Below are 16,125 nucleotides of genomic sequence, written 5' to 3'. Positions count from 1 at the left end.
GCATTGGTCAAGAGAAAAATACATCTAACTGTTCCAAGTCAATTATCTTATAGCACCAAGGCGAAGAATAAACATTCAGTTTGAGGACATTGTGGAGTTAGAAGACACTGCCAAAGCTGAAATCCTAGAACATAGACCAGTACAGGACAAGAACAGACCCTTCGGCCCACAATATCTGTGCCGAAAATGTTGCCAAATCCAACTTTTATCAGCCAGCACATAATCCATATCCCTCCATTCCCTGTGCTACCCAAAATTACTTAAACACCACTATCATATCTGCCGGAACCACCACCATTGGCAGCGCATTCCAGGCATCCTCCGTCCAGGTGAAAAGGTTCCGACTGTCTACCCTATCTTTGTCTCTCATAATTTTATATTTCTATCAGAACTCCCCACAACCTTCAGGATTCCAGAGAAACCAATATGTCTGTTCAACCTCTCCGTGTACGAGCCCCCACAGGCCTAACCCAGGCATCGTTCTGGTAAACCTCCTCTGCACCCTCTTCCTGTACCTGAAACCCTCTAATCCAACCTCTCCCTGTAGCTGAAACCCTCTAATGCAACCTCTCACTGTAGCTGGGACCCTCTAATTCAGGCATCATTCTGGTAAACCTCCTCTGCACCCTCTCCAAAGCCCCTACATCATTCCTGTAATGGGGGCGACCAGAACTGCACGCAATCCTCCAGATGCAGCCTGACCAAAGTCCTATAAAGCTGCATCGTGACTTCCTGACTCTTATATGCAATGCCCCGACCTATGAAGGCAAGGGTACCTTACGCCGTATTTACCATCCTAACACTTGTGTTGCCACTTCAGGAAGTTATGGACTTGAACCCCAGGATCTCTCTGTACATCAGTGGTGTTCTGAGTTATTAACTGTATATCTTCTCATTACATTCAATCTCCCAAAGTGCGACATCTCACACTTGCTCAGATTAACCTCCACCGGCCATTTCTACCCCCCATTTCTGGAGCTGATCTATATCCCACTGTATTGTTTGACAGCCCTCCCCACAGTCCACATCCCCAACAAGCTTGATGTCATCTGCAAACTTACTAACCAATCCATGTTTACGTCCAACTCATTTATATATATCACAAACAGCAGAGGTCAAGCAAGCAAGTCAAGTCAAGTTTATTTGTCACATACATATACAAGATGTGCAGTGAAATGAAAGTGGCAACGCCTGCGGATTGTGCTAAACTACAAAACAGGATAGAATAAAACAAATTTTAACACAAAAAATAAGTTAATACAGTAAATTAAATTAAATTAGTCCCTGGTGATATGAGAGTTAACAGTCCTGATGGCCTGTGGGAAGAAACTCCGTCTCATCCTCTCTGTTTTCACAGCGTGACAGCGGAGGCGTTTGCCTGACCGTAGCAGCTGGAACAGTCCGTTGCTGGGGTGGTAGGGGTCCCCCATAATGTTGCTGGCTCTGGATCTGCACCCCCTGATGTATAGGTCCTGCAGGGGGGCGAGTGTAGTTCCCATGGTGCGTTCAGCTGAACGCACTACTCTCCGCAAAGCCTTCCTGACCTGGGCAGAGCTGTTCCCAAACCAGACTGTGATGTTGCTGGACAGGATGCTCTCTTCAGCCCCAGAGTAGAAGCACTGAAGGATCCTCAGTGAGCCTCTAAATTTCCTCAACTGGCTGAGGTAGTAAAGGCGCTGCCTTGCCTTACTCACCAGTGCGGCAATGTGTGTTGTTCATGTCAGACCCTCTGTGATGCGGACTCCCAGGTATTTAAAGCTGCTCACCCTATCCACAGTAATCCCATTTAACTCCAGTGGCGTGTACGTCCTCGGATGTTGAGCCCTTCTAAAGTCTACAATCAGCTCCTTAGTTTTTGTGACGTTCAAGAGGAGGCTGTTGTCCTGACACCAGAGTGCCAGATCAGCCACCTCCTCCCGGTAGGCCTTCTCATCGTTGTCGGAGATCCGGCCCACCACCACAGTGTCAACAGCAAACTTGATGATGGAGTTGGAGCTGAACCTGTACCGATGCAGCGGAACGCCACTGGTCACAGACTTCCGGCCCGAATATTGTCCCTCCACCACAACCCTCTGTCTTCTATCAGTAAACCAGTTCTGAATCCACACGACCAAGTCACTGTTAATGCTCTGCATCTTAATCCACTGGGTCAGCTCAAAGATCATTATCAAATACAATCCTGAGCAAAAACAAAAGTTTTGGTCGAGACACTGCATTAGGTCTAGAAACTTCGAAAATAGGTGCAGGAGGAGGCCATTCGGCCCTTCGAGCCAGCACTGCCATTCATTGTGATCATGGCTGATCGTCCCCAATCAATATTCCGTGCCTGCCTTCTCCCCATATCCCTTGATTCCACTAGCCCCTAGAGCTCTATCTAACTCTCTCTTAAATCCATCCAGTGATTGGTCTGATCCAGTTCTTCATCCCTTTTCCTCCACAGATGCTGCCTGACCCGCTGAGTTGTCCCAGCAGGTTGCTTTTACTTGAGGACATTGTTTGTAGACAGCATGCAGCAATTCTAAGAATCATCTCCCATCCAACACAACAGAACTACCCTAAAGTAAATCCAGACTTGCACGAATAAGTGGCAGGCACCAACCTCACCACTGCTGCTGGGTAAAGACCTTGCTCACAGCTTCAGCCTCTTTCCTTTGACTTTCACGAAGACCATTACCAGGTCCCACAGCCAGATTTGTGCACGCCATCAATGGTGCACAGGTTAGATACTCCAGAGAACAACGTAGAACAGTACAGCACAGGAACAGGCCCTTCAGCCCGCAATGTCTATACTCTGACAAGCTTCTCATCTACTGTCCACTCCACTAACTACAAGGGGTTTGGGTGAATAAGAAAGAAACAGTCAGAGAGGTGAATGGAAGGGTGGATAAACAGAGGACACATCTATGGATGGCACTCACCCAGCAGTTTGTAATCCTCCAAAAGGAAACTCCACTTTCTTGTTTTCATATCTATGATCCAATAAAATTGATAAATATCAGACCCTGATTAAGAACGAGCTTAAGGAAAAACCTTCAGAACTGTGGAGATGCAGAGAGAAAGGAGGGTTTAAGGTGGGAAAGTAAACAGCAATGCACAGAATGATAGTTATTGCAACCAGTGTTGTACCGTACAGTAATGGGCCCTTCGGCCCACTGTATCCATGCCGACCGTTTTGCACATCAATGTTAATCCTGTTTGCATGTACCGGGTCCCAATCCTTCTCTGTCTCGTCTCATCAAGTGCCGATCTAAACGTCTCTTAAAGGTAGTGATCGTATTAAATTCCACCCCACCTCCTCCAGCAGCATCTTCTGGATTTTAACCACTCTGTAAAGAAACATTCCCCTCAGATCCCTTTTCAAATTCCTTCCTCTCACCTTAAATCGATTAACTGTTGTTTTTGTTGGTAAAAGATTCGAACTCTCTACCTTGTCTATGTCCCTCATCATTCTATGTCGCTCTGTCAGGTCTCACCTCAGTCTCCCTCGCTCCAAGGAAAGCAACCCGAGCCAGAACTTCATGCCTCTTCTTGCATCGTTAGCACCGATGTACACCCAGAGCTCTGCCTGATCTCTCTCCCCTCTCAGAACGTTCCGGATCCTGACCCTGGCACTAGACAAGCAACACACCATCCAGCAGTCTTGCTCTCTGCCTCAGAAATAACCGTCTCCTCCCCTCACTCACCCCACGACTACTACTTGCCTACACTACTGCCCCACACCTACCTATCACTACCCCTTGCCTCTGAATTGTCTGGGGTTATGGGGAGAAGGCAGGAGAATGGGGTTGAGAGGGAATGAAAGATCAGCCATGATTGAATGGCGGAATAGACTTGATGGGCCAAAAGGCCTGATACTGCTTTTATAAGTCAAGTCAAGTCAAGTCAATTTTATTTGTATAGCACATTTAAAAACAACCCACGTTGACCAAAGTGCTGTACATCTGATTAGGTACTAAGGGGAAAAAAAATGAAACATACAGTAGCACGCAAACAGTTCACAGCGCCTCCTCAATGAGTCTCAAACGCTAGGGAGTAGAAATAGGTTTTGAGCCTGGACTTAAAGGAGTCGATGGAGGGGGCAGTTCTGATGGGGAGAGGGATGCTGTTCCACAGTCTAGGAGCTGCAACCGCAAAAGCGCGGTCACCCCTGAGCTTAAGCCTAGACCGCGGGATAGTGAGTAGCCCCAAGTCGGCCGACCTGAGGGACCTGGAGTTAGAGAGGGGGATTAGAAGATTTTTGATGTAGGGGGGGGAATGTCCATTTAGGGCTTTATACGTGAATAGGAGGAGCTTGAAGTTGATTCTGTACCGTACAGGGAGCCAGTGGAGAGGCCAGAATCGGGGTGATGTGGTCCCTTTTACGGGTACCCGTAAGGAGTCTCGCAGTAGTCTAGGCGGGAGGAAATGAAAGCGTGAATGATTTTTTCTGTGTCGTCGAATTGGAGGAAAGGTTTGATTTTAGCTATGGTTCGAAGTTGGAAGAAGCTGGCTTTTACCACAGCGTTGACTTGCTTATCAAATTTTAATGCAGAGTCAAATATCATGCCGAGGTTTTTGACATGCGGTTTGACTAGGCAGGATAGACTTCCAAGACTGCCTGTTATCGATTTGATGGAGTCGGGGGGGCCGAATAGGATGACCTCAGACTTGCTCTCATTTAATTGGAGGAAGTTCTGTGCCATCCAACATTTTATGTCCTCAAGGCAGTGTAAGAGGCTGTTTAAATTTGACTGGTTGTTGGGTTTCAGGGGGAGGTAAAGCTGAGTGTCATCGGCATAGCAGTGGAAAGAAATGCCGTGCCTTTGAATGATTTGGCCAAGGGGGAGCATGTATAGAGAGAAGAGAATGGGGCCTAGGATGGAGCCTTGTGGAACTCCGCAGGAGAGGCTAGCTGGAGCAGAGGAATAACTGCCTATGTTGATGGCGAAACTCCTATCTTTGAGGTACGAAGCGAACCAGCTCAGGGCAGTGCCATCAACGCCAACCGCGTACCGGAGACGGTCAATAAGGTTGGTGTGGTCCACTGTATCAAACGCTGCGCTGAGGTCGAGAAGGAGCAGGATTGCACAGTCGCCGGTGTGGATGGCGAGAAGCAGGTCGTTGTGTACCTTCAACAAGGCAGACTCTGTGCTGTGGTGGGCTCTGAAACCTGACTGGAAACTTTCCAGGATGGTGTATTGGTGCAGGTAGGGCACTAATTGGTTTAGAATTGCCTTTTCAAGGACTTTTGACAGGAATGGCAGTTTGGAAATGGGTCTGTAGTTGCTAGGCAAGGTGGGGTCTAGGTTAGGTTTTTTCAGTAGGGGCTGGACCACCGCGTGCTTGAAACTGGTTGGAACAGTGCCAGTGGCCAGAGAACTGTTGATAATAGAGAGGATGCTGGGACCGGCTATTGCAATGACATCCTTCAGAAGGGCAGTGGGGGCAGGATCAAGGGGGCAGGTTGCAGGTTTCATAGCGGAGACAAGCTTTGCAAGGGAGGATAGAGTGACGGGTTGGAAGCAGTCCAATTTAGATGAACATGACTTATGAACATGAACTAAAGAGGAAACCAACTCACAAAATGTTGTTAACTTTGTGACCAACTCACAAAATGTTGGCTGTGCTCCACAGCGAGTCCATTGCCAGCTCTGGTTGGCCCGTCAGGAGCTGTAGTTGGACACGTTTCCCCCAGGCTTAGACATCGGAGGCATTACCACCCTACACCACTACCCCAACTCTCAGTCTTTATCATCAGTCCCTTCTACTAAGAGAAAAATACTTGGCTGATCACCACTCTTCCGCCTCACTGAAGTACGACACTCACTAAATCCTGCTCATTGTGGCACTTTGATCTCAGCATCTGCTCTGCAAGAGGTGGGTTGTGGCGGGGAGTGGAAACTGTAGATGTAGAAATACAGCAAGGGATGAAAAGTATCAGAGTGGACAGTGAAATGTATCAGAGTGGAGAGTGAAATGGGTGCTGATGAGGTTGGGAGAAACCAAGAGATGGAAGAACTCACCATAATTCCTGGAATTCACCCGTTTGAAGACAGCCAGGACCTCTGCATGGAAAGTAATCTCCACCTCACAGCGGGACCTGGAGACCAGGAGGATTCGCCCTTGTATCCCAGCACCAGGTTTCTTCCAGTTCTTGCCCACCTTCACCAGCTGATTTATGCTAAGTGCCAAACTCCGCTTTCTCCTGGTTCTTGGTGAATTGCTGGGGATGACGTCTGTTTCTACCATTCCGTCCAATGGCTTCAACATAATGTTTGGGATATACTTTATCTGCTCCACTGAAACAGAGAACAGGAAGGAACAAGGAAACAGAATGTAGAATATCATGTTACAGCTGCAGAGAAAATGCTTACAACCAAATGGCCGTAACATGGCAGGTTGGCAATCCATCCAAGAGTCTGATAAAAGTGAGGAAGACGTGAACTTGAATCTGGTGGTGTGCGCTTTCCTGCTTTTGTAAAGAAGAGAGAATGACTAGGGTGTGAGTGATCTTTGATTATGTTGGCTGCTTTCCCGAGGCACCCTACATGGATAGGAAGGTCACCTCATAATACACCATTTCCATGGTTCACATTGCGCAGAACAATCAGCCCACACACAAGCACTATCCTACACACTAGGGACAAATTATACTTCACAGAAGCCAATTAACCTACAAGCATGTACGTCTTTTGGAGTGTGGGAGGAAACCGGAGCACCTGGACAAAACCCACAGTCACAGAGAGAACCTGCAAACTCCATACAGACAGCACCCGTAGTCAGGATGGAACCCTGGCACTGTGGCATTGTACAGCAGCAACTCTACTGCTGTGCCATTGTGTCGCCACCACTACTCCCAGCACCCACCACTGTGTGTACACAAACCTGCCTTCTGGCGCAGGGGTAGAGTTGCTGCCTCACAGTGCCAGAGACCCGGGTTCGGTGCTGTCTGTATGGAGTTTGTACATTTTCCCCGTGACCTGAATGAATGAATAAGTTTATTGGCCAAGTATGCATATACAAGGAATGTACCTTGGTGCCCCGCTCACAAATGACAACACAAACATACAGTTAACAATTAAGAATAAAGCACAACCACATCAAAACAATAAGGATACACCATTACGGTCTAAACATGTAGGTGAAAATAAACCAGAGCAAAAAAGAGACTACAGACTTTGGTTATTGAGTAGAACTATCACTCGTGGAAAAAAGCTGTTTTTATGTCTGGCTGTGGCTGCTTTGACAGTCCGGAGTCGTCTTCCAGAGGGAAGTGCTTTGAAGAGTTTGTGGCCAGGGTGAGAGTGGTCAGAGATCATCTTGCCCACTTGCTTCCTGGCCCTTGCAGTGTACAGTTTGTCAATGGGGGGAAGGTTGCAGTCAACAACCTTCTCAGCTGTGCGAACGATCCATTGCAGCCTCCGGATGTCGTGCTTGGTGGCTGAGCCAAACCAGACCATGATGGAGAAGGTGAGGACGGACTCAATGATAGCAGTATAGAATTGGACCATCATTGCTTGTGGCAGATTGTGTTTCTTCAGTTGCCGCAGGAAGTACATCCTCTGTTGGGCCTTTTTTGACTGTGGAGGCGATGGTGGCCCCCCATTTAAGGTCCCTGGATATGATGGTTACAAGGAACTTAAATTACTCCACAGATGTGACTATGTTGTTGTTGATGGTGAGTGGGGGGACGAGAGTGGGAGCTCTTCGAAGGTCTACAATTAGTTCCACTGACTTGAGAGCATTGAGCTCCAGGTTGTTGCGATGGCACCAGGACGCCAGCTGTGTCACTTCCCCTCCGTAGGCAGATTCCTCCCCATCCTGGATCAGTCCAATCAGGGTAGTGTCATCCGCAAACTTGAGGAGCTTGACAGAGGAGTCTGTGGAGGTGCAGTCGTTGGTGTAGAGAGTAAAGGAGAGAGGAGAGTACGCAGCCTTGCGGAGCTCCTATGCTGAGGGTCTGCGAGTTCGTGATGTGCTTTCCCAGCCTCACAGGCTGCTTCCAGACCTGCGTGGGTTTTTTCCTGGATCTCCGGTTTTCTCCCACACTCCAAAGACGTACAGGTTTGTAATAGGTGCAGGAGGAGGCCAATCGGCCCTTCGAGCCAGCACCACCTTTCAATGTGATCATGGCTGATCATTCTCAATCAGTACCCCGTTCCTGCCTTCTCCCCATACCCCCTGACTCCGTTATCCTTAAGAGCTCTATCTAGCTCTCTCTTGAATGCATTCAGATAATTGGCCTCCACTGCCTTCTGAGGCAGAGAATTCCACAGATTCACAAATCTCTGACTGAAAAAGTTTTTCCTCATCTCAGTTCTAAATGGCCTACCCCTTATTCTTAAACTGTGGCCCCATTGCTTGGTATAATTGTAAATTGTCCCAAGTATGTGCAGGATAATGTTAATTTGCGGGGATTGCTGGTCAGGGTGGACTCAGTGGGCAAAGGGCCTGTTTCTGTGCTGTATCTGTAAACTAAACTCTTACCTTAGTATTTGATATTTTCATCCTGGGAAATAGGTTCTGACTGTCTACCTCTCTCATAATTTTGTACATTTCTATCAGGTCTCCCCGCAATCTTTGGCATTCCAGAAAAAACAATCCAAGTCTGTCCAACAATCCAAGTCTGTGAGGCACCCAATATTTTCAATGAGGAAAGAACACAAAACGCTGGCGTTACTCAGCGGGTCAGGCAGCATCTCTGCAGAACATGGATAGGTGATGTTTCACAGAATGCTGGAGTAACTCAGCGGGTCAGGCAGCATCTCTGGAGGACATGGATAGGTGATGTTTCAGAGTGCTGGAGTAACAGCGGCTCAGACAGCATCTCTGGAGAACATGGATAGGTGACGTTTCACACAGTGCCGGAGAAACTCAGCAGGTCAGGCAGCATCTGTGGAGAACATGGATAGGTGACGTTTCACAGAGTGCTGGAGTAACTCAGCGGGTCAGGCAGCATCTGTGGAGAACATGGATAGGTGACGTTTCACGGAGTGCTGGAGTAACTCAGTGGGTCAGGCAGCATCTGTGGAGAACATGGATAGGTGACATTTCAAAGAGTGCTGGAGTAACTCAGTGGGTCAGGCAGCATCTGTGGAGAACATGGATAGGTGACGTTTCAGGTCAGGATTCATCTTCAGACTGCCCAATGAGGGTGGCAAGCCTGAGAAACCACAGCCCCACCCTGAAGACATTGGCTCCATTGTATCACTGATGGAGTCAAAGAAGTGTAGAAGGGTCTCTGTCCATGCTCTGCATTGCGTACTCACTCAATCTGTCATAATCACCCAGACTGAAGCTCCACGTCTTGGTGACTGCATCTGAAATCAAAGAATCACAGTGAAGGCAAATCCTGATCTTTATGCTGGCATTGTCAGACTATAATTATCTGGTGAACACCAGGTAGACAGTGAACATGAATCAGAAGGCACAACCAAACATGCTGGAAATCAAGCCAATGGAATGCCATCCCCAGTGAGTGCTGGGAAGGGTCAGGCCACCATCCAATACCGATTGTATTTACTCATGTTTTTTAACATTTTTAGTTTTAGAGATACAGTGTGGAACTGGCCCTTCGGCCCATGCCGACCAATGATCACCTGTACACTAGTTCCGTGTTATTCCGATTTTGCATCCTACACACTAGGGGCATTTTATAGAAGTGAATTAACCTACAAAATTACAACTTTGGGATGTGGTAGGGAACTGGAGCACCCGAAGAAAACCCACACAGTCACAGGGAGAATGTACAAACTCCGTACAGACAACATGTGTAGTCAGGATCGAACCCAGGTATCTGGTAAGGCAGCAAGTCACCCTCTGCACCACCGTGCCCCCTTTTAAAAATGTAATAGTCGAATATCTGATGTGATGGTGACCATGCCAGACAAAACCTTTCACTTCAGTGCATGTGACAATAATAAACCTAAACCTTTTAGCCAGAACCTTTTCAGAGAATCAAGAACCAAAGGACTTAGATTTAATGTGAGAGGGGATAGATTTTACAAGAACCTGAGGGACAGCCTTTTCAGAGGTGGGTAAATGCAATGAGCTGCCAGAGGAAGTAGTTGAGGCAGGTACAATAATGACATTTAAAAGATACATCAGCAGATAAATGGGTAGGAAGGGTTTAAAGGAATATGGGGCAACTTGGACTAACGTAGATGGGACGTCTTGGTCGGCATGGGATGAGTTGGGCCAAAGGCCCTGTTTCTGTGCAATAACTCGAAATTTGGTTCAATATAGTTCAACATCCTTTTGGAGGTAGGGTACTGACATGGATAGAAAATTGGTTGACAGACAGAAAGCAAAGAGTGGGGATAAATGAGTCCCTTTCGGAATGGCAGGCACTAACTAGTGAGGTACCACAAGGCAGGGTGCTGGGACCGCAGTTATTTACAATATACATTAATGACTTATAGACAATAGGTGCAGGAGGAGGCCATTCGGCCCTTCGAGCCAGCACCGCCATTCAATGTGATCATGGCTGATCATCCTCCATCAGTACCCTGTTCCTGCCTTCTCCCCATACCCCCTGACTCCGCTATCCTTAAGAGCTCTATCTAGCTCTCTCTTGAATGCATTCAAAGAATTGGCCTCCACTGCCTTCTGAGGCAGAGAATTCCACAGAATGAAGGGATGAAGGGATTAAAAGTACCATTAGCAAATTTGCAGATGATACAAAGCTGGGTGGTAGTGTCAACTGTGAGGAAGATGCTATGAGGTTGCAGGGTGACTTGGACAGGTTGTGTGAGTGGGCGGATGCAGTTTAATGTAGATAAGTGTGAGGTTATCCACTTTGGTGGTAAGAATAGGAAGGCAGAGTATTATCTGAATGGTGTCAAGTTAGAAAAAGGGGATGTACAACGAGATCTGGGTGTCCTAGTGCATTAGTCACTGAAAGGAAGCATGCAGGTACAGCAGGCAGTGAAGAAAGCCAATGGAATGTTGGCCTTCATAACAAGAGGAGTTGAGTATAGGAGCGAAGAGGTCCTTCTGCAGTTGTACAGGGCCCCAGTGAGACTGCACCTGGAATACTGTGTGCAATTTTGGTCTCCAAATTTGAGGAAGGATATTCTTGCTATTGAGGGCGGGCAGCGTAGGTTCACTAGGTTAATTCCCGGAATGGCGGGACTGTCATATGTTGAAAGACTGGAGCGACTAGGCCTGCGTACACTGGAATTTAGGATGAGAGGAGATCTTATCGAAACGTATAAGATTATTAAGGGGTTGGACACATTAGAGGCAGGAAACATGTTCCCAATGTTGGGGGAGTCCAGAACAAGGGGCCACAATTTAAGAATAAGGGGTAGGCCATTTAGAACTGAGATGAGGAAAAATATCAAATACTAAGGTAAGAGTTTAGTTTACAGATACAGCACAGAAACAGGCCCTTTGCCCACTGAGTCCACCCCGACCAGCAATCCCCGCACATTAACATTATCCTGCACATACTAGGGACAATTTACAATTATACCAAGCAATGGGGCCACAGTTTAAGAATAAGGGGTCGGCCATTTAAAACTGCGATGAGGAAAAACTTTTTCAGTCAGAGTTGTGAATCTGTGGAATTCTCTGCCTCAGAAGGCAGTGGAGGCCAATTATCTGAATGCATTCAAGAGAGAGCTAGATAGAGCTCTTAAGGATAGAGGAGTCAGGGGGTATGGGGAGAAGGCAGGAACGGGGTACTGATTGAGAATGATCAGCCATGATCACATTGAATGGCGGTGCTGGCTCGAAGGGCTGAATGGCCTCCTCCTGCACCTGTTGTCTATCCTCTCACCCTCACCCTCACGGCCACCCTCACTCTCACCCTTATGGACATTACCGTATTTTCGGCTTGCGACGCTTTGGAAGGCGGCCAGCAGCTCCGAGTTGAACCCCACCTCCACTCGGAAGCGCCGCGGGCCGTGCTGGACACAGCTGCCGCTGCAGCAGGGGCCCAGGCTCCCAGCCTGGGGACCGGGGGGACTACGGGGCCCTGCACCGGCACCGGCACCGGCAGCGGGCGGGGACGGGCTCCAGGTCCCGGGCTGGGGGGCGGGCGCGGCCTGGGCCTGAGCGCTGGGCCCGGGCAGAGCCGGGGGGTCGGGCTGGTTCCCGGCCGCCAGCGCGGTGGCCACTTGCCGCTGCCGCAGGCCCAGTCTCTCGGCCCGCAGGGCCAGCGCCCGCCGCCGGTTCTCCTCGATCCGCCGTTTCTGCTCGTCGCTGAGGCCGGCGGACATGGCGGCGCCGGGGCCGGGGGTCGGTGCCCTCACTGGGCCGGGGGTCGGTGCCGGGGCCGGGGGTCGGTGCCGGGGCCGGGGGTCGGTGCCCTCACTGGGCCGGGGGTCGGTGCCCTCACTGGGCCGGGGCCGGGGGTCGGTGCCCTCACTGGGCCGGGGGTCGGTGCCCTCACTGGGCCGGGGGTCGGTGCCGGGGCCGGGGGTCGGTGCCCTCACTGGGCCGGGGCCGGGGGTCGGTGCCCTCACTGGGCCGGGGGTCGGTGCCCTCACTGGGCCGGGGGTCGGTGCCCTCACTGGGCCGGGGCCGGGCGGCGCGTCGCTGCTCTGTGGGCGGCGCGGCCGTTACGTGAGCTCCGTGCTGTGCGGGGGTCCGGTGCACTCACTGGGGCGGGACCGGGGCCGGTTCTCTGGTGTCTGTGCCCGGGGCGGTGTTGGGGTTGGGTCGGGTCCGGGGTCCGGGGTCGCGGCTCTGTGGGCGGCGCGGCCGTTACGTGAGCTCCGGGCTTTGCCGCGACTGGGCCGCGGGGCGGGTCCTGAAGGGGCGAGGCCTGGAGGGGGCGGGGTCAGGCGCTGCCCTGATTGACGGGTGGACAAGCAGGCAGTGATGTCACACAGCGGGCGCGTCAGTCAACGTCTGAGGGGAGGGGTCACGGAGTCACAGGGACTGGGGTACAGGACACACACTGGGGTACGGGACACACACTGGGGTACGGGACACTCACTGGGGTACGGGACACACACTGGGGTACGGGACACTCACTGGGGTACGGGACACTGGGGTACGGGACACTGGGGTACATGGTAAATAGACAATAGACAATAGGTGCAGGAGGAGGCCATTCAGCCCTTCGAGCCAGCACCGCCATTCAATGCGATCATGGCTGATCACTCTCAATCAGTACCCCGTTCCTGCCTTCTCCCCATACCCCCTCACTCCGCTATCCTTAAGAGCTCTATCCAGCTCTCTCTTGAAAGCATCCAACGAACTGGCCTCCACTGCCAGAGGCAGAGAATTCCACACCTTCACCACTCTCTGACTGAAAAAGTTATTCCTCATCTCCGTTCTAAATGGCCTACCCCTTATTCTTAAACTGTGGCCCCTTGTTCTGGACTCCCCCAACATTGGGAACATGTTTCCTGCCTCTAATGTGTCCAATCCCCTAATTATCTTATATGTTTCAATAAGATCCCCCCTCATCCTTCTAAATTCCAGTGTATACAAGCCTAATTGCTCCAGCCTTTCAACATACGACAGACCCGCCATTCTGGGAATTAACCTAGTGAACCTACGCTGCACGTAGGGGTACGGGACACTGGGGTACAAGACACTGGGGTACGGGACACATAGGGGTACAAGACACATAGGGGTACAGGACACTGGGATACAGGACACTCACTGGCGTACAGGACACGGGTACGGGACACTGGGGTACAGGACACATAGGGGTACAGGACACATAGGGGTACGGGACACATAGGGGTACGGGACACATAGGGGTACGGGACACATAGGGGTACGGGACACATAGGGGTACGGGACACATAGGGGTACGGGACACATAGGGTACGGGACACATAGGGGTACGGGACACATAGGGGTACGGGACACATAGGGGTACGGGACACTGGGGTACGGGACACGGGTACGGGACACTGCCTGGGGTACGGGACACTGGGGTACGGGACACGGGTACGGGACACGGGTACGGGACACGGGTACGGGACACTGCTGGGGTACGGGACACTGCCTGGGGTACAGGCACTGGGTACAGGGTCACAGGTACTGGGTGCAGGTACAAGGGTCACAGGTACTGGGTACTGTACAGGTACAGGGGTCACAGGTACTGGGGTACAGGTACTGGGACACTGGGGTACAGAATACAGGGGGACGGGGCCGGTCGGTGTTCATAAGTGATAGGAGCAGGATTTGCCCACTCGGCCCATCGAGTCTACTCCGCCATTCAATCATGGCTGATCTATCTCTCCCTCCTAACCCCATTCTCCTGTCTTCTCCCCATAACCCCTGACACCCGCACTGATCAAGAGTCTGGCTATCTCTGCCTTAAATATATCCATTGACTTGATCTCCACCACCAACAATGAATTCCACAAATTCACCACCCTCTGACTAAAGAAATTCCTCCTCATCTCCTTCCTAAAGGAACATCCTTTCATTCTGAGGCTATGACCTCTGGCCCTCGACTCTCCCACTAGTGGAAACATCCTCTCCACATCCACTATATTCAGGCCTTTCACTCTTCGTTGTTTCAATGAAGTTCCTCCTCGTGCCGTACGGTATGTGTGTAGGGAGAGGGACTGACGGCCATCAGGGCTCTGTCTGTCGGGGAGGGGGGACATAGGATGTGTCAGAATTACACTCATCCCTTGGCCCATTGGGCCTGTTGATTAAGATCCAGTTGGAACCGTAGTTAACCTTCTTCACTGTCCACCAATTTTAGTGTCATCTACAAACATGCTAAACATACCATCTCATTCACATCTAAATAATTAATACAAATAGTGAATCTTTGGAAAACCGTTACAGGATTCCAGTCTGAAAAGAAACCCTTACCATCACCTGCCTACCAATTTTATGTTCACCCTGGATCCCATGTGCTCGAACCTTTTAGGCCAGGCTGCCATGCAGCACCTTGTCACCCCTATGTGTACCCCATTTTCATCTCTGAGACACAAAGAGCGGATGCAGCAGCAGCTCCGCCCGGGTAGGCACGCTCAATGGGCGGGCAGGGCTGGGACTGGGGGCCGGGGCTGGGGAAAGGGGCTGGGGGCCGGGGGAACGTGCCTGCATTTTTAACGTACACGGATGTATAAGCACACGGATGTATAAGTACACAGATGTACATGGATGTACAAGTACATGGATGTACACGTACACAGATGTGCAAGTACACGGATGTACATGTACACAGATGTAGATGTACAAGTACATGGATGTACATGTACAAGGATGGACACGTACACGGATGTACACATACACGGATGTACACATACAGGTACACGGATGTACAAGTACACGGATGTACACATACACGGATGTACACATACAGGTACACAGATGTACAAGTACACGGATGTACAAGCACACGGATGTACAAGTGCACGGATGTACACGTACACGGATGTACACGTACACGGATGTACACATACACGGATGTACACATACAAGTACACGGATGTACACATACAAGTACACGGATGGACAAGTACACGGATGTACAAGCACACGGATGTACAAGTACACGGATGGACAAGCACACGGATGTACACGTACACAGAGAGCCATTGGAACACATGATGTGAACGCTGATAGGTCAGAGAGGTGCGTGCACTTGCCAGTGAAGATGAGATCCCTTCCGGCAGCACCGTCCCTCCTCTAGTGCACAGCAACTGCACCTCCGTCAGGCCAGCGAACCTGACGGTTGCCAAACACTTTAACTCCCCCTTCCATTGCCACACTGACCTTTCTGTCCTGGGCCTCCTTCACTGTCAGAGTGAAGCCCAGCGCAAACTGGAGGAACAGCTCCTCATACACCCCAGTGGTATGAACATTGAAGACAGACACAGAGTGCTGGAGTAACTCAGCGTGTCAGGCAGCATCTGTGGAGAGAGGGAATGGGTGACGTTTGGGGTCGAGACCCTTCTTCAGACTTCAGGCAGTCCGGTGAGGGTTACGGGCAAGTTCGCCTCTTGGTCCGGCCCACGGACAGCCACAGGAGACCAGTAATGGGCAGAGCTCTGTGCTGAGGTACGCGGTCACTCTGGCCGCCTGGATTCAGCAAATACTCACTCACCTCCCGGGGACTCCGCTGCAGTTGTGTGTTCATCCTCTTCATGTCCCACCCACTTCACTTTGGATTCGGATGAAAACTCTGCGCGAAATAACCACATGAGGTTTGCGCAG

The 16,125-nt window shown here is 50.5% G+C and overlaps 1 protein-coding gene across 3 annotated transcripts in view; it reads right to left on the bottom strand.

The window, feature by feature from the left end:
* Positions 1-12,726, bottom strand: part of smarcal1 (SWI/SNF related, matrix associated, actin dependent regulator of chromatin, subfamily a-like 1) — a 50,561-nt gene extending 37,835 nt beyond the window's left edge. Inside the window, exons 1-4 of one of the 3 annotated variants that reach the window (XM_078403234.1) lie at positions 11,807-12,726; positions 9,249-9,299; positions 6,003-6,278; positions 2,919-2,969 (exon numbers count right to left, since the gene is read on the bottom strand). In XM_078403234.1, coding sequence (XP_078259360.1) covers positions 2,919-2,969; positions 6,003-6,278; positions 9,249-9,299; positions 11,807-12,203 — 775 coding nt within the window. In that variant the 5' untranslated portion in view covers positions 12,204-12,726. Of the gene's footprint in view, positions 1-2,918; positions 2,970-6,002; positions 6,279-8,466; positions 9,202-9,248; positions 9,300-11,806 lie in introns of those variants that run through there. The other 2 variants (XM_078403235.1, XM_078403236.1) reach the window with 2 other exon arrangements.
* Between the last annotated feature and the right edge of the window lie 3,399 nt (positions 12,727-16,125).

This window comes from Rhinoraja longicauda, chromosome 8 (assembly GCF_053455715.1).
Source record: "Rhinoraja longicauda isolate Sanriku21f chromosome 8, sRhiLon1.1, whole genome shotgun sequence".
NCBI lineage: Eukaryota > Metazoa > Chordata > Chondrichthyes > Rajiformes > Arhynchobatidae > Rhinoraja > Rhinoraja longicauda.
This window is presented reverse-complemented; position numbering and strand designations above follow the sequence as displayed.